The sequence below is a fragment of the Symphalangus syndactylus genome, chromosome 6, assembly GCF_028878055.3.
Source record: "Symphalangus syndactylus isolate Jambi chromosome 6, NHGRI_mSymSyn1-v2.1_pri, whole genome shotgun sequence".
NCBI lineage: Eukaryota > Metazoa > Chordata > Mammalia > Primates > Hylobatidae > Symphalangus > Symphalangus syndactylus.
The window spans coordinates 102,015,992-102,034,596 of record NC_072428.2 but is presented as its reverse complement, the minus strand read 5'-3'; the positions used below and the strand labels follow the sequence as shown (position 1 = coordinate 102,034,596).

Genomic DNA, 18,605 nt, shown 5'->3' with positions numbered 1-18,605 from the left:
TCACTTTCACCAAGCATGGGGTCCTTCTGAGCACAGGGACCTGTGTGCCTTCTCAGGTTACACAGCCACAACACTGGCCCTGGGAGGGAGAAAGCTCTTAGAAATAAAATATCTGACAGCATAAGTAAGAAAACTGAATACATGATTTGGAAGATAAGGTATGGAAATTACCAAGAAGTTAAACAAAAAGAGGGGAAACATCCTAGAAAAGCAGAAGATAGCTCAAGAGATTCAGTGTAAATGTAGTTGAATTTATGGACAAACGATAGAAGGAAATAATCCTAGAAATAATTCAAGGCAAATTCCCAGAACTGAAGAACACAAGTTTATAGATTGAAAGGGTCAAGGTGAGTTACATAATCATGAAATTTTGAATTACCAGGGATAATTTCCCAAAAGCTTTCAAAGAAAAAACCAAGCAAAAATCCAGTCATGTACAAAGGTTTGGAAATCAGAACAGCAGCAAAACCATAATGTTAATTTTGCCAGAAATTGTAATATAACCATTTTGAGAGGCTTAGGGAGAAAAGGGAGTGTATTAGTCCATTTTCGTGCTGCTGATAAAGACATACTCAAGACTGGGTAAGTTATAAAGAAAAAGTGGTTTAATGGACTCGCAGTTCCATTTGGCTGAGAAGGCCTCACAATCATGGCGGAAGGTGAAAGGCACATCTTACATGGTGGCAGAGAAGAGAGAATAAAGCCAAGTGAAAAGGGAAACCCCTTAAAAAACCATCAGATCTTGTGAGACATATTCACTACCACAAGGACAGTATAGGGGGAACTACCCCCATGATTCAGTTATCTCGCACCAAGTCCCTCCCACAGGGAATTATGGGAACAATTCAAGATGAAATTTGGGTGGGGACACAGCCAAACTATATCAAGGGGGAAAAAAAAACAAGTCCTCATCTACCATAGTAGAAAGTATCTTAACAAAAATTCGGGAAACAGCAAGAGAACCATGTAATTTAGAAATTTAGAGGTAAAACAAACAATTTTAAAAAGATATCTATTTCACCTAAAACTGTCAAAGGCCTCCTGAGGTAGGAATTGTGCATTAGGGAAAGGAACTGCTGTTTTTCAATATAAACCTTGTAGAACTAATACCTTTGTAACTACATGTGTTAATAATTTAACAACTAAAATTGAATTAAAAGTAGATAAGGATTTGCCCTAGGTATTGCGTGGGACTCCAACAGATGTGACACTAATGACTCTTCTCTCTTCAGATTCCCGATACATTCTTCTGCCTGTCGTGTTACATCACCTCCACATTCACTTGCAAGAACAGAAGGACCTGATCATGTGTGCACGTATCCTTAGCAATGTATTTTGTCTCATCAAGAAAAATAGCTCAGTAAGTAAATACAGGTCATAGTATATAGTTCCCATCAAACGGCTTCTGGAAATAAACTTGTAACAGTCTACAAAGAAACCGCACTAAAGAGGAAGCCTCTGAGACTCACTTTTATTTCCAGTTGGGCTGGACTTTTTGCTTCTCTTTGGAAGGAATTTTTTTAACCTTGTGGGATTCTGTAACCCCAAATAACCTGGGTTCCCAAAACTTGTATTTCAAGAAAGAACTGCATACTGAGTGAGAAAAATGAGAAATCTCAAAGCCTCCTACACGTGTCTTTAATCTTGATATGATGACTGCTCTGTGGCAAGAATAAATTACTGCTTGCAACATGAAGTTTTTGATCCATTCTGTGAAAGGCCACTTCATGATACTCAGAACTTGGCTATGGTCCTTGGGCCGGGTCCCCTGGAAATTGCAGAAGCAAAGGACAGCCCCAGGAGATTAGGGGTATCTTACAATATAACCATTACTTGGCCCCACCAGTGATCTCCAAATTGTTACGGATTTGGGGATTCCTATCAATGTGCCTGACTCTTGATGCAATGCAATTGCATTAGAGAATGCACTGCAAAATGAGAAGAATCACATGCTTGCTTATAAATGGGACAACTCAGAGTATTTGTGTTCATGGCTCAGGGGTCTGGTGTGAAATCCACATATGGAGAATATCCTCTTCCACTTCTGCCAACATGCAACTGTTAAGTAACCATTTTGCTCATCGGTAACAGGTTTTATGGAGCGGAGTTTGGCAATGAGTGCCAAGAATCCTGTTTCTCTGCTTCCCTATTACCTTTATGCTACAGTTTCCCCAATTTGTCACTTACGATCAGCTTCTGAAGATCAATGAGATGGGATGGGACCTCAGTGGAGTTGTTGGAGATAGAGCCCCAGTAGCATGGGAACAGAGTTGAGAGAAAAAAGCTAGAAATTCTGCCTCTGGAAGTGTAATAAGAGGAACCTGCATGGAACAAAGCAGTTGACTTTTTCCCACCCCCATGATCCAGGCCCCAGAGGCGATCTGGAACTGAATACAACAGTGGTGACAGAAAGCATGAATTCAGTTTTAAACCCCCCTCTGTAAAATTCTTTAAAGAATAACTATGCTATGCCTAGTTAGAATCTTTTTCCAAATTATAATTGCTGAGAGTAAAGTGTAAGTTACATAGTTCACTGCACAGAACCAAAAACAGCAGAAGAGAAATAAAAAGAAATCACCTCCACAACTTCTGCTCTGTAAGACATTCAGAGCAGAAACCAAGTCACTGGAGGGAAAATTTTGGTAGTTTTCTTGCAAGTATAAGAGAATTTATCATAACATCCCAGCCAAAAAGCTCTTTCAAACTCATACTTTCTAAAAGTATTTTTTACAAAGAGTGATCTCCTTGGTTAGGAGCATTTGTACATAGAGTTTTGTTTTGTGCAGGTGTTAATAAGAACCCAACTCCACATACAGTCAGTGCAGAGCAATTTGGGTTTCTCTTTCAAGTCCTGGGGCGTGGATACTATTAACTTTGCATCAGGAAAGCAGTTTCCACATAGCCACTGACCTTAGATCCACTCTGTAGCTAAGGGTATTTGTCTGGGCCAAACACCATTTCCTAATATTTACATGCAAAGATTTTTAAAAATCATTTTTTATAGGAATAGTCATTTGTACTTAAAATAAAGTTTTGGAAAATGACTGATGTAACTCTAATATTGAGAAAAGTAAATATAAGCACAGTCTGGAACCAAGGAATCATAGACCAAGAACCAGGATGGACTCGCAGTGAAGATTCAGGCTCAGGGAGGCAAACTGACTTGCCTGAGGTCACACACCCTGTTGGGAGCCTAGCTGGTGTTCTGAGTTAGTCTGGTGTGCCTTCATGATATCACCCACCTTTTTACTTGAATCTCAGGTATCCATTGCACCACTGAGTTGTGTACTCTTGGGTAAGCCATTAACTTCTCTGTGCCTTTGTTTACTGTAAAAGGAGATCATTCACTTAGGTGAAATCCATGCCTCAAGTTCTCTCTTTGATTTCCCCTTTTCTGTTAGATTGAAATGCATGTTAAACCCCAGTTTCCTGAACATATTATTTTTTTTCTCTTAAGGAAAAATCTGTGCTGGAGGAAATAGATGTGATAGTGGCCAGCTTGCTGGATATCCTGCTGAGGACCATATTGGAGATCACCAGCCGACCTCAGCCATCCAGCTCAGCAATGCGGTTCCAGTTCCAGGATGTCACTGTAAGATCATAGAGCAGATGGCATGTGGAGCAGGGCCTGGTTATGCTTCAGTCATGTTGCAGGTGGCTTGATGTTATAATCTGGAAAATCTGGCCTTAGGAGAGTAACCCATGAGCATTTCAAAATCATATGAGGTTACCTTAATTTTACAAGGAAACCAAGATATAAAGCATGTTTGTTAAAGGAACTTGGAATAAGCAGTTTTTAATTGCAGAAAGCCAGCTTTGATATTAGTCATACCTTGCCTGGTTTAAATTGACCCAAGATTTTATATCCCAAGTCAACTTGATAACTTTTTATTCTCTTATCATCCATCAAATTGCTTGAGGAAATGAGAAGAGTGAAACAGAGTAATAGGAGTCAGGGGCCCTGAGTTTTCATTCCAAATTTTTCACTCTGACTAGTCAGGATCGTAACTTTTCTAGGCCTCAGTTTTCTTAGCTAGGAAATGAGAAGGTTGGAATTGGCGAATTTTCTTTTTTTCTTTTTTTTTTTTTTTTTGAGACGGAGTCTCGCTTTATCTCCCAGGCTGGAGTGCAAATGTGCGATCTTGGCTAACTACAACCTCCGCCTCCTGGGTTCAAGCGATTCCCCCTGCCTCAGCCTCTTGAGTAGCTGGGATTACAGGCACCTGCCACTACACCTGGCTAATTTTTGTATTTTTAATAGAGACAGGGTTTTACCATGTTGGTCAGGCTGGTCTCGAGCTCCTGACCTCAGATGATCCACCTGCCTTGGCCTCCCAAAGTATTGGGATTACAGGCATGAACCACCATGCCTAGCCTGGAATTGGCAAATTTTAAGGTGCTTTGAAGTGCCACTATTTTGAGTCTAATATTATATCTGTATTTTGTATTCATGTAAAACATTAAGAAAATAATATTAAGAAATAATACATCTGGTAGTTTATATATGTGTATCTATTTATGTATATAGAGGAATATAAAATGGTATAGCCACTGTGGAAAATAGTGGCTCCACTATATATATACAAGTTATGAATCTACTGTATATACAAGTTCTGAATCGTCCACTTTCTCAATACTCTCATCAGCATTTGGTGTTATCCCTTTTACAGAGTGGAGAGCATTCTGATAGCTATGTAGTGATATCTTGTTGTAGTTTTAATTTGCATGTCCCTAATGACTAATGATGCTGAGCATCTTTTCACGTACTTACTTGCCATCTATATATCCTCTTCAGTGAAATGTCTTTTCATGTCTTTTTGCCATTTTTTTAATTGGATTGTTTTTTCACTGTTGAGTTTTTATTTCTTTTTATAATATGTGGTTTGCAGGTATCTTCTCCTACTCTGTAGCTTGTTTTTTCATCCTCTTAACAAGCTTTGCAGAGCAAAAATTTTTAATTTCATTTAAGTCCAGTTTATTAATTTCTTTTTATAGTTCAAGTTTTTGACTCTTTTTGCCTAGCTCTGTATCTTAAATGTTATCTCCTAGTTTCTTTCCTAAAAGTAGTGTAGTTTTATATTTTACGTGTAAGTCCCTTAACCATTTTGTGTGTGTCAGATAATTCTAACAATCTGACATTGCGATGTGGACATCTATTGATTGTCTTTTTCATTCAATTTGAGATTTTCTTAGTTCTTGGTAGGATGTGTTATTTTCTCTTATGACCAAGACATTTCTATATTATAAAGCTCTGGATCTTACATAAACCTTCTGTTTTAGCTGGCTTTATGTGACACCACTCATCAGTGGTGACACTCATCAGTAGGAACAGTGAGTGCCTGCATGTTATGGTGAGACAGAGATAAAAATCCAGGTTCGCCGCTTGGCTTCCTTTGACACCTGAGGCAAGAGGGTTTCTTGTTACTGCTGGGTGAGATGGAAGTTCTGGCTCTGCATGTGGTCTCCACTGCCAGTGTGGTGAGAGTGGCTTTGTTACTGCTGGGCCATGGTGACCGTCCTGACTCTACTAGGCCTCTTTGACCCCACCCCAGTGGGGAGGGAAAAACTGTGACTTGTTACTGCCAGTTGTGGGTGGAAGCCCAGGTTCCTCCCATTGTTTTCACCAACACTGACTCGTGGGTATGAAAGTACCTGCTCCCTATTTGACCTTCTCTGGCTCCACTCTAGGAGAGATGTTGGGGCACCTCACTACATCCTCATGAGGGTGGAAGTCTAGGCTCCTCACTCAGCCTTTGCAGTGAACAGGTGACTGAGGCCAAAGTTTTCTGTAGTGTTCAGCTAGAATAGAGCAACTGTGGCTAAAAGTATTGCCCTGCAGGGCTGCCGTTTCCTAGTCCTTTAGCTGGAGAAATAAGGTTTTTTGGGACTTTTTCTTTTGTCTACCAACTGTTGGTCTTTCACAGTTGCTGGCCTCTTCAGCCCCATCTTTGAAATATATGAGGCAAAAAAGAAAATCCAAAGAAATCCACACCATGCCCTTCCTCAGGTCCCAAGGAGGTTCTTGGCCAGTCTGCCCTCTCTCCCCTCCTGTCAGAGTCTTTTTCTGTTTGTTTTATATTTGATGTTCAGGTGTTTTAGTTGTACTTAGCAGGAGGAATAGGGGAGAAGTATGTCTACACTTTCAACGTGGAAGAGGAAGGATGTCTCCTTCACTGTGGTTTTGATGGTAACATTTTAATTGCTTACTGGCAATATAACTTACATAGTTTGAAAGTTATAATGGCAAGCAAACAAAGTCATAGCAAATGCTGGGCATAGTTAAAGATTGCCTGAGATCAGAAGCTAAAACATTTTTTAAACTGCTTTCTATCGACGTGCAGAGCGTACAAGGTTGTTGTGCACCAAATCTCTATGGGATACATGTGGTCTTCAGGCCATACGGTATAATAACCAATGCCAATTACGAGACTTCAGGAAGTCAGTGAATCAGGTCTGTGGGTGGAGGTGGGGTAGGGCAGGCAGAGTGATTGTCCTGTGTACTAAATTATAAGAAAATCACGTGAAGAGAATCCTTCCTGCATAGCTCTGTGGTACCCCTTGCTGTGTGAGAAACCAGACTGTCCAGGTATGTGGGGTGCAATTTTCCATGATACACACACATAAATTATTTGACGTCTTTGCTTTTATGCTTTAAGACTTTTTTTTTTTTTTTAAGAGTACTCACACAGACCTAGCTTGAGTCCTTCTCTGTCATTGCACTGACTCTGTGATGTTGGTCAAGTTACTAATGTCTCAGCCTCTGTTTCTTTAAAACAGAGAAAATAGGCCAGGCGCAGTGTCTTATGCCTGTAATCCCAGCATTTTGGGAGGCCAAGGCAGGCGTATTGCTTGAGGCAGAGGTTTGAGACCAGCCTGGCCAACATCTTGAAACCCCCACTAAAAATACAAAAAAATTAGCCAGGTCTGTTGGTGGGTACCTGTAACCCCAGCTACTCAGGAGACTGAGGCACAAAAATGGCTTGAACCCAGGAGAGGAAGGTTGCAGGGAGCCGAGATCTCACCACTGCACTCTAGCCTGGGTGACAGAGCGAGACCCTGTCTCATAAATCAATCAATCAATCAATCAATCAATCAGAGAAAATAATTGTACTTATCTCAAAGTTAGTGTGAGGATTTCATCAAATCTGTAAAGGTGTTTAAACAGTATCTGGTCTGATACTCAATAAATGCTGGCCATTAGCCATTGTGGTAGCAGCAGAAGTCACAGTCATATCATGATTGTTGCAGACATGCTTGATGTATTGTTGTTGTTATAGTAATTCTATGGCGAGAAATATGCCCTGGTCTTTCACAAAATCCATTCTCTGGAGACTGAAGATCTGTTGAATTTCTTTATCATTTTCTCACAGAGAACAGGCTTTCTGAATAGAGAGTCTTTACATGGCAGTACTACATTGAGCACCTTTTCAGTCTGTGCAGACACATATGGAAAAGTGCCCATGACAAGTAGACACACTGTGAGTAAACACAGATCCCACAGTGTGCCATTGTGAATTCTTCCAGTGCTCTGTAAGCACCATGATTATTACCTAGCCTCCCAGCCATACCAGCACGAGCACTGGAGTCTGCTGTATCGTAGTTCCAGATAACAGAGGCCTTATTTTTAAAATTTAAAAGGATTGTACTTTTTGTTTTTCCACCGTTTTTTGAACTTTAAAATGCTTTCCCTAGCTAGAAAAAAAAACAAAAAAGCACCATTATGATCAGTTCCTTTCAAAAGTCTAATTATAGGTAGAAGCAGATTTTATAAAGCAGTATAAATGACCACTTGCCTTGCATTCTCAACTAATGGAGCTCCAGAGTTCCTTACAATTTATAAATGCTTACTCATTCATAACTCTGTTAAGTACCATTTATGGAGCACGTGATTCTTCTGGGCATAGGCCAGGTCTAAGACAGCTACTCTGATGTGTTTATCTAAAATTTTCATGTGTTGTCAGTTTGTGGTTGGGGTATGGAAATGGGTCTGGGTTAATTCTGTAAGAAATATGTGGAAAAAAATAATGTATGTGTATAATAGGTTTTGTGAAGATAGTTGTAGCCATCCAATACCCTTGCTATACAAAGTCATTTGTAGAAATTCCCATTATACTCAATCTATACATAAAATGGCCACTGAAGACTACAGAGTTTTCACGGTGATTTATACAAAAGAAAGTATCACACTGCAGCTAAGTACCTCTTGGCCACTGGTGGCTTTTTATTTCTTTTTAATAAATTATGGGTCTAGGATTTTCATATAGATACATTCTTAAAATATCTTAAAAGCAAAGAAAATTACATTATGGATAAAATATACATTAGTAATTGGACGTCACCACTAAAAGACTTACTCATGTAACCAAATAGCACCTGTTTCCCCAAAAACCCATGGAAATAAAAAAATTTTTAAAATTAATTAAAATGTAAGTTTAAGAAATAGAGCAAAAAAATTACATTAGGGATAAAATACACATTAGTAATTGGACATCTAGGCCTCCTAACAGAGTTGAATGTGGTTGCAGTTCCTAAACAGCATAAGTGAATAAATGACATTGTAGAGTAGATGTTGGGATTGACAATAATCATCATAAATGCCCAAGGGATTATATGTCATGATTATAAGTTACTGCAATGGGCATAAGTCAGATATGACAAAATCATAAATCTGGATTCAAACAGGTTGTTCCCTTATGTATATTGACTGTAAAGACTTAAGATGAAAGTCTATTCCTTATTGCATATTTCTTCTTATTACTAAATTTACAACAAATAATATGTCATTTTTCCCACTTCAGTATATTTCACTATTCACAGGATTGTGTATTGAAGTAAATGTCTTAGGAAAATTAATCTACTAGCTGTATTGGAGACAATGTGAATATGATATGGAAAAACTAAGAGATGGAAAAGAGATGAATGGGTTTCTACTAACTAGATTTGCATTTTTAAGTCAAGGCATAGTTAAGTGAAAGGTAAAAAAGTATGAACCTTAGTTATCAACTGATGGATTCTAGTATACTTACTGATATTTTAATTATAACCAAAAACCTTAGATGTATTTTCTCTATACAATCAAATAGTCTGAGCAGAAGGAAGATGAGTCACTGAGTACAGACTTCTAGAACCAGAGATACCTGGGTTCACATCCCAGTCTCACAATTCTCAAGCTCTGGAACCTGGGGTAAATTTCTGAACCTTAAGAGATAATTATCGGCTGGGTGCGGTGGCTCAAGCCTGTAATCCCAGCACTTTGGGAGGCCGAGGCGGGCGGATCATGAGGTCAGGAGATCGAGACCATCCTGGCTAACACGGTGAAACCCCGTCTCTACTAAAACTACAAAAAATTAGCCTGACGTGTTGGCGGGCGCCTGTAGCCTGTAGTCCCAGCTACTCGGGAGGCTGAGGTAGGAGAATGGCGTGAACCCGGGAGGCGGAGCTTGCAGTGAGCCGAGATCGGGCCACTGCACTCCAGCCTGGGGGACAGAGCAAGACTCCGTCTCAAAAAAAAAAAAAAGAGATAATTATCTTTTCTTTAAAGTGAAGTTGATTGTGTCTACCCGGCAAGGCCCAAACAAGGAATGAACTCAATAGCATAGTCAAAGTATGGTAACTTACACATAGTGCCATTCCATAAATCATAGTGTTGTCATATGTCTTTTTTATTTTTTTGAGGTATAATTGACATAAAATAAATGACAGTTGTTTGAAATGTACAATTTTAGTTTTGACATATGTGTATTCCTATGAACCATCACCACAATCAGGATAGCAAATATGGTCATCACTTTCAAAAGCTTCCTTGTGCCCCTCTCGATTCCCTCTCTTTTGCCCCTCCGTGCTACCTCATCCCCAAGCAACTACTGACCTGTTTTTTATAGTAACTTATCCGTTACTGTACATAAATTTACATTGTTTAGAATTTGATATGAATGGAATCATGTACATAGCTATTATTATTAATCATATACTACATAGTTTTTTGGGGGGCATAGGGGCAGGGGATTCTGTCTTGACACACAATATATTTGAGTTTCATCCTTATTCTTTTGTATATCAATAGTTTATTCCTTCTTATTGCTGAATAGTATTCCATTGTATGGACATACTGCAATTTGTTTATTCATTCAGCTCTTGGTAGACATTTGAGTTGTTCCTGGGTTTTGCTCTTGTGTTCCATTTACCTGTTTTTCTGTTTTGACACCAATAACATACTATCTTGATTGTCATGTTTTATAATAAATCTTAAATCAGTAAGTGTAAGTCTTCCAACTTTACTTTTCTTTTTCAAAGTTGTTTTGACTATTTTAGATCCTTTTCACTTCCTTATGGATTTTAAAGTCAGATCAGCCTTTCAATTTCTAACTCCCAAAGCTATGCTAGGATAATTACTGGGATTGCATTGAATCTATATATCGATTTGGGGATAATTGGCATCTTTTTTTTTTTTGAGATGGAGTTTCACTAGTGTCAGCCAGGCTGGAATGCAGTGGTGCAATCTTGGCTCACTGCAACCTCCACCTCCTGGGTTCAAGCAATTCTCCTGCCTCAGCCTCCCGAGTAGCTGGGATTACAGGCTTGTGCCACTACACCCGGCTAATTTTGTATTTTTAGTAGAGCTCAGGTTTCACCATGTTGCCCAGGTTGGTCAGGTGATTCACCCACCTCAGCCTCCCAAAGTACTGGGATTATAGGCATGAGCCACCACGCCCAGCCAAAATTGACATCTTAACAATATTGCATTTCCCAATCCATGAACATGTAATATCTTCATTTTTTTTATGTCTTTAACTCCACCCCTCAGCGTTTTGCAGCCTTCAGTGTGCAGATTTTATACATCTTTTGTCAAATATATTAGTAATTATTTCATATTTTAATACTATTTTAAATTTCAATTTCTGATTGTTCATTTTTAGTGCGTAGAAGTAAAATTGATTTTTGTACATTGATCTTATGTTTTGGAATGTAAATAAACTCAATTAGTTCTAGTAGCTCTTTATCAATTTCATAGCTTTTTCTATATACACAGCTATGCTTTCTGTGAAGAAAGACAGCTTTTTAAAAATTCCTTTCAAACCTGTATTCCTGATTGCCTTTTCTTGCCTTATTGCACTGACTAAAACCTTCAGTACAATGTTGAATAGAGGTGGTAAATAAGCTTTGGGAGGTTTGAAAAGTCTTTATTTTGTCTTTGCTTTTGGAAGATATTTTTATATTTTATATTTTGGAAGATATTTTTCTTGGTTAATAGTTTTTGGGTTTTTTTTTCCCTTTAGTTCTCTGAAGCTGTTGCTCCATTGTCTTTCAGCTTGTGTTCTTTCCAAGAGAAATCTTTTCTCATCTTTGTCTTTGTTCGTCTCTATGTAATGTGCCCCTTTTTTTTCTGAATAGTGTTTTAAGATTTTCTCTACCACTGGCTATAAGCAATTTGATTATGATGTGCCTTGGTGTAATTTTCTTCTTGTTTCTTGTGCTTGAGGTTTGTAGAGATTTTTTGATATATAGGTTTATAATTTTCAAAGAGTTTGAAAAGGTTTTTTTCTCATTTCTTCAATTATTTTTTCTGTCTCTTCCTTCTTTTTGAGACTTTCAGTTACATAGGTACTCTGCTACTTGAAGTTGTCCTATAGTTCACTGATGCTTTTTTCTGTTTTTCTTTTTATTTCAGTTTTTTCTGTCTATGCTTTATTTTGGAGAATTTCTACTGCCCTACCTTTCAAGTTCAATAATCTTTTCTTCTGCAGTGTCTAATCTGCCACTCGACCCATTCAATTAATATTCATCTCACAAATTGTAGCCTTCATCTCTAGAAGTTTAATTTGGGCTCTTTTTATGTCTTCTGTGTCTCTAAATTAACATATTCAGTCTTTCCTCTAGCTTCCTGAAAAATTACAATACAGTAATATAACTATGTTAATGTTCTTGTCTGGTAAGTCTATTATCTATGTCATTTCTGGATCTATTTCTATTGATATATAACTTTTTCTCCTCATTTGCATCATTTTTTCCTTCTTCTTGACCTGCCTGGTAATTTTTCATTGCATGCCAGACATTGTGAATTTTACATTGTTGAGAGGTGGATTTTTTTAATTTCTAAAAAATATCTGAGCTTTGCTATAGAATGAGGTTAAATTTATTGGAAACTATTTGATCATTTTAGGTCTTGCTTTTGAAATTTGTGAGGTAGGACCAGAACAGCATTACTCTAGGAGTAGTTTTTCTCCAGTACTAAGGAAACACTGTTTTTGGTACTCTAACTGATGCCTTATTAATTGTGAGGTTTTTCCAGTCTGGCTGGTATAAAAAAAAGGCTCTATTATTCCCAGTCCTGTGTGAGCACAAGGCACTGTTCTCTCAATCCTTCTAGATTATTCTTTTCCTAGTGTTGGGTTGGGTTACTAGCTTACACACATACACAAAAATATTAATAATATTGCCTTTAAACTTTTTATTTCTTTTGTTAAATATCAAGGATTCCCGTGTTCATTAACAAAGTATATGTTGAGCTTGAAGGATGTTTCTTTTGGCCCACACTGGTTAGTTTCTTGAATATTTACCCTAAAAAATATATACAGATAATTATTTGTCATACCTGTGTGTTGCAAATGATTATCTGCAAACAGAGATATAGCCTGAGCACCTGGTTGCCCTGACATGGTCTTTAAGTGTTATAGCATCCTTGGGTCTCCCATGGCAGTGGGCGAGGATACATTGAATTTTCCTGACCCAGCTGCCTCTGTTGAAAAATTCCACTTCTCAGGGCTTTTAGTCTCTACTTATAAAGTCTGTAGTCTCTTTCCATGTAAAATCTAAGAAACCAGTTCCCAATTAAATTGCATTTCTGTAAATATACAGTTAGTTACCAGTGATCGCCTCTCCTATTGTATTTGTTTTGTTTTAAATGTTATTGCTCTGTTTAAAAGTGGATAAATTCTTTCCTGAGCACAAAAGGTTGCATTGAAAATGCAAGCATTTTAAATTAGAAGTTCATTGAAAAATGCAAGTGATAGCAGCTTTATGTAGGTCTTCAAATCGATAGATGCTATGTTTACTTTTTTATTGTTAATTTTTAAGAATTAGAATTTGTGGTTATAAATCACATAGAGCCCAAGCACAAAAAGAATGGCCAATTAAAAAAATTGTTTTCAATCCTCCAAGACATCTGAATAAAACTATTTTTTAAAAGGAGATTGAAATGCACATTATGCAACATATGGCATTCATTTTACCCTGTGAGTCAGCAGATCAACTCTCTGATGAGTTGGAGGAGGTCATTTGAATTCAAAAATGGAGCATGAAGCTACAGAAAGGGCTTTGGAAGCAGAAAGACTGGGGATAACTCCAGCTCTGCTACTTTCTAGCTGAGTGACTTGGGGCAAGTCATTTAGCACATCAGAAACTACATTTTACCTTCTTCAAAAAGGTATTATATCCCCTACCTCATAGTGTTGATATGAAGCTTAAATGATAGAATTAGTACAGACATTTTAAATGCTCAGTAAACGATCGTCACCCTCAGTGCCTTACCTTCTTTAAAGTGTGAAGTTAGTTCCCAAGTGAAAAGCTTCCACCCAAGTTAAAACAAAAAAAAAATCCTCCTTAAAATTATAAATTTGTGAATACCAAGTAAATAAATGGTAATCATCATAGGGAGTTTTGGCTGTGACATTTTGGATAATTTAGATTAAGAAGACTTCACAGGGCAAGTTTGGATCATCGTGATTTCATTTTAACGTATTTTGTTTGAGGACAGTTCAGTGTAAGTTACTGATGTTCTTTTATGTCCTTACTAAAAATAAAATATATGCTTTTTTTTTTTTAACTTAGGGGGAGTTTGTTGCCTGTCTCCTGTCCCTATTACGACAAATGACAGATAGACATTATCAACAGCTTCTTGATAGTTTTAATACAAAGGAAGAACTAAGGGTAAGTGACATTTTAAAATATTTTCTTTAACATATCTTTTTGGTTTCTTTTGTTTTTATTCATCACTGTTCAGATAAATCCTAGACAATTGCTTTACCTGTTTCCATTAAGTTCTAAGCTGTTTTTTCTCAGCCTCATCCACAGATCTGCTCATCTATATTGGCTTTTAAAGATTTCTGTTACTCAAGCAAAGCTATTAACTCTTATTTCAGAGAAGGATATAGGATGTGAAGTACCTGTCATCAAAGTTCAATAAACTAGAAGCAGAATAACAGAACTGAAGAGATAAAAACAAATAGATTAACTATGTGAACCTAGAAATATTGCCTTAATAGAAAATAAAAGAGAATATGTAAATATGTTCACTCGTTTCATCTCACTAAAACCATAATGAGAAGTTCTGGCTACAACTTTTAGACTAGGGATACAGAGTTCTATTTGATATTCTCTATCAGCTATAGTCTAATCAATATGCTGTGCTACTCTGACAAGCTGACATTAAATAGGAAATAAGGATGCCAGGTTTATAAAAATCCAGTATTTGCTGAGATTCACAGAACTGTAATGCTTCCTTCATGGTTTCACTAAATGCTTGATTATTCTTAGTTGGAGGAATGATATGATCTGTCACCTTCCTTATTTACTTTTATTTCTCTTCCATCTCTTCAGTTTTCCGGACAACTTTCATATGGAAACCATCATATTGGAAGTCTTGCTTTTAAGCTGGGTGGTGGAGAATTATAGGACCAAAAGTACAGTTCTGCTATGACGTTTGCTTGATTGGAAGCCTTCCCAGTGCCTTAGGGGAAGAAATTGTTGATTTTTTAATATAGATAGTACATAGGGGTCACTTATTTTTGACTTTAACTGGAAAATATTGTATGATCTCAGAAAAATCTTCCTGTTGTTACCTTAGAGAAGTTGACAAGCTGAGTCATATAAAACAAAGAATCATTTGTGGCAGATTTAATCCCTCAGCCGTCAGTCATTTGGCATATGGCATCATGTTTTTCATTCTTACATTTAATCTTTTTTCTTTTTTTTCTGAGACAGGGTTTTACTGTTACTCAGGCTGGAGTGCAGTGGTACAATCATGGCTCACTGCATCCTGTAACTCCTAGGCTCAGACGATCCTCCTGCCTCTGCTTCCCAAGTAGCTGCGACTACAGGCACATGCCACCACATTTAGCTAATTTTTTAAATTTTTTTGTAGAGGCGGGGTCTCGCTTGTTGCACAGGCTGGTCTCAAACTCCTGGCCTAAAGAAATCCTCCCATCTCAGCCTCCTAAAGTACTCGGATTACAGGCATGAGCCACCATGCCTGGCCTTACATTCAATCTTGAATTTAGAATTAAAAATGGATAAAAGGCCTTATGACTTACCTACTCTGAGTACAAAAATCCATAATGTCAAAAGGAAGAGAACTGTGCATTTATTAACTTTCGTTAGAAGTTGTATTTTTAACACAGTTAAAGAATCATTAGGTTTTGCTTAAGAAGTCTATGACTTCATATTTGAAAATTTCCCATAGGAAAAGCCTACATATTTTTATGGAGCCTGGGAATTAAAAAATAGCAGAGAAGCATAAACTGAAAGACGTGATTAATTATCCAGGTGTTGAGTTTTATGCTTTGGTATTCGTGTTAGCAGTAATAAAACAAATGGAAATAATGAATAAAATGTTTTATGTGGACTTTTCTCATTTCAGTCAGCCAATCCACCTCTTCAAAGGACAATTATATTCCCCTCTTCAAAATTACTGAGGCTGGCAGGGCGCCATGGCTCAGGCCTGTAATCCCAGCACTTTGGGAGGCCGAGGTGGGTGGATCACCTGAGATCAAGGCCAGCTTGGCCAACATAGCAAAATCTCATCTCTACTAAAAATACAAAAATTAGCTGGGCATAGTGTCCCGTGCCTGTAGTCCCAGCTATTTGGGAGGCTGAGGTGGGAGAATCGCTTGACCCCAGGAGATGGAGGTGGCAGTGAGCTGAGATCACACCACTGTACTCCAGCCTGGGCAACAGAGTGAGACTCTGTCTGAAAGAAAAAAAAAAAAAAAAAAAGCAAGGCCTTCTGACCAGGAGAATTATTTAATGATATTAATTACTTAATCTGCCATTCAGGAAGTGGATATTAAGCAACTCAAGCATGGCAAGCACTGTGCGCCACACACTAGGGACATAACCAAGCACAAGATACCCTGTTCCTACAGGGGAATAATCAGACAAATAATGGGCATTAGCACCCTGGTGGTGAATGTGCACGGTAAGCATGTGATGCTTTAGAGCATGTGGGAGGTGCTGCCAACCCAGACTCAAGGCAACAGGAAAACTTCCCAGGGGAGGTCTCAGCTGAGAACTGAGGTTAGTAGGAGTGTGCTAGATATATATTTGGCTGGAACATTCAGACCTCTCTACTAAAATATCACCTGAATGCCCCGACTGACACAGCACACTCTCTACCCCACGTTTATCTGTTTATGTGTATTTCCCAGTTTATGTGTATATCCCACTGGGCCATAAGCTCCTTGATGTCTGAAGCTTTGTCTGGCTCACTGCTGTATCCTCAGATTCCAGACCATGCCTAGCACATAGCAGGCATTCAAGAAATAGTTGTTGATCGTTTGATAGTATATAGAGTTTAAGGCTGTATGAATGAGTATAGACTTTGTTTTGAGGACTTTTGAAGCTTTTGAGTGTTTTAAGAAGGGAGAGACAAGATCTCATTTGAGGGAAGAAAGACCTGTCTGGTTGCACTATTGAAAATGCATTTGGCCAGACACAGTACCTCATGCCTGTAATCCCAGCACTTTGGGAGGCTAAGGCAGGAGGATCACTTGAGCCCAGGAGTTAGAGACCAGCCTGGGCAATATGGCAAGACCCTGTCGCTATAAAAAGTTTTTAAAGACTAGCTGGGTGTGGTGGCACACACCTGTAGTCCCAGCTACTCAAGAGGGTGAGATGGGAGTATCGCTTCAGCCAGGGAGGTGGAGGCTGCAGTGAGCTGTGATTGCACCTCTGTTCTCCAACCTGGGCAACAGACGGAGACCCTGTCTCAAAAAAAAAAGAAAGAAAGAAAAAGAAAAATAAAAGAAAAGAAAGAAAGGGGATTCACTGAGGTCAAGATGAGAGGCAGAACCCTGTAAAAGATTTTAGGTAGTAACCTAAGCTAGAAATGACTGTGGCTTGAAATAGAGGTGATTGTGGAGATAGATTCTAGGGACATTTAGGAAGTTGAATTGGCAGGACTTGATGACTGATAATATTAAAAAGGTGAAGGAGAGGGAGGAGTTGTAAGTGACTCCTAGGCCTTTTGACAATTGGCTGGACGTTGGTGTGGTGCCATTCACTGCATGAGGATTCCAGGAGGAGTTAGGTGTTCAGGTTTGGGAGCAAAGGTAAATTCGGTTTCAGCCGGAGTTTGGTCACCTGAGGGACATTCAGATGGAGATGTTTAGTAAATTGTGTCTGAAGTGCAGGAGAGAGAGAGATGGGTTGTGGGATGTAGATCCGGAAACTGTCAGCCAGTGAATAATAACTGACATCATGGGAGTAAATGTGAACATCCAAGGAGAGTGTAGAGTATGAAGGTCAAAGGAGACCTACATAGAATCCTAAGCCTAAGGAGGGAGGCATGATAAACAGTGCCTGCTACTGCAAGGAGGTCAAGTACCATCATGAAAGGTTCCCTAAATATTGTTGGTGAACCTAATGGGCAATTTCACTGATGAGGGTGAAAGCCAACTTGTCATGGATTGAAGAATAGAAAAAGATACAGTGGATTGTATGCAGTGTTTCAAGAAGAAGAGGGATACATTTGGATGTGTAGACTTTGTTTTAATGAATACTTATGATGGAGGAGACTTAAGCATGTTCAAATATATTCTTGATTACAGCTGGTGGAGAGGGAGAAGCTGAAAATCTAAGAAAGAGGTACTAACTTCCAGGGTGAGGTCTCTGAGAAGGCAGCAGGAAGGGACAGAATTATCCTTGACTGGGAATAAGATTCTTACACTTACCCAGTGTAAGAATGAAACAGAAATAACTGGAGTGAATGCAGGCTAGAGGACATTTATTTAATTTAGTAAAGGCTAATTAGTCATCTTTTTTGTTTCGTTTTGAGAATGAGTCTCGCTGTGTCACCCAGACTGGAGTGCAGTGGCTCAATCTCGACTCACTGCAACCTCCGTCACCCAGGTTGAAGCAATTCCCCTGCCTCAGCTTCTTAAGTAGCTGGGACTACAGGTGCGCACCACCATGCCCGGCTGATGTTTTGCATTTTAGTAGAGATGAGGTTTCACCATGTTGGCCAGGATGGTCTCGATCTCCTGACCTTGTGATCTGCCCACCTCGGCCTCCCTAGTCATCTTGTTTTAATCTGCATTTTAAAAGTTTATATATCACCTTATAAAAGATATTAATAAATGTTTCCTGTGCTCAATTTTCTTTAAAACCAAATATTTCTAGTTATGTTCCTGAACCTAGATTGTAATATTTTCAAAGATAATAACACTTGTCCCTAGACCCTTATACAAAGTCCTTAGTACCAATTTTACTTCAGAAATCAGAATTTTTATGATTTCATAAAGATATGTGCATATATAGCACCTCCAATAAAATCTAGAGTGATACAAAATATTCACTCCATATGGGATAAATAAAGACTATAAATCATTCTG

The 18,605-nt window shown here is 38.4% G+C and overlaps 1 protein-coding gene across 5 annotated transcripts in view; it reads left to right on the top strand.

The window, feature by feature from the left end:
• DOCK4 (dedicator of cytokinesis 4) overlaps positions 1-18,605 on the top strand; it is a 472,131-nt gene that overhangs the window by 348,959 nt on the left and 104,567 nt on the right. For all 5 annotated transcript variants that reach the window (XM_063642121.1, XM_055283724.2, XM_063642120.1 and 2 more), the window contains exons 24-26: positions 1,233-1,360; positions 3,458-3,592; positions 13,828-13,926. In XM_063642121.1, coding sequence (XP_063498191.1) covers positions 1,233-1,360; positions 3,458-3,592; positions 13,828-13,926 — 362 coding nt within the window. The remainder of the gene's footprint in view (positions 1-1,232; positions 1,361-3,457; positions 3,593-13,827; positions 13,927-18,605) is intronic.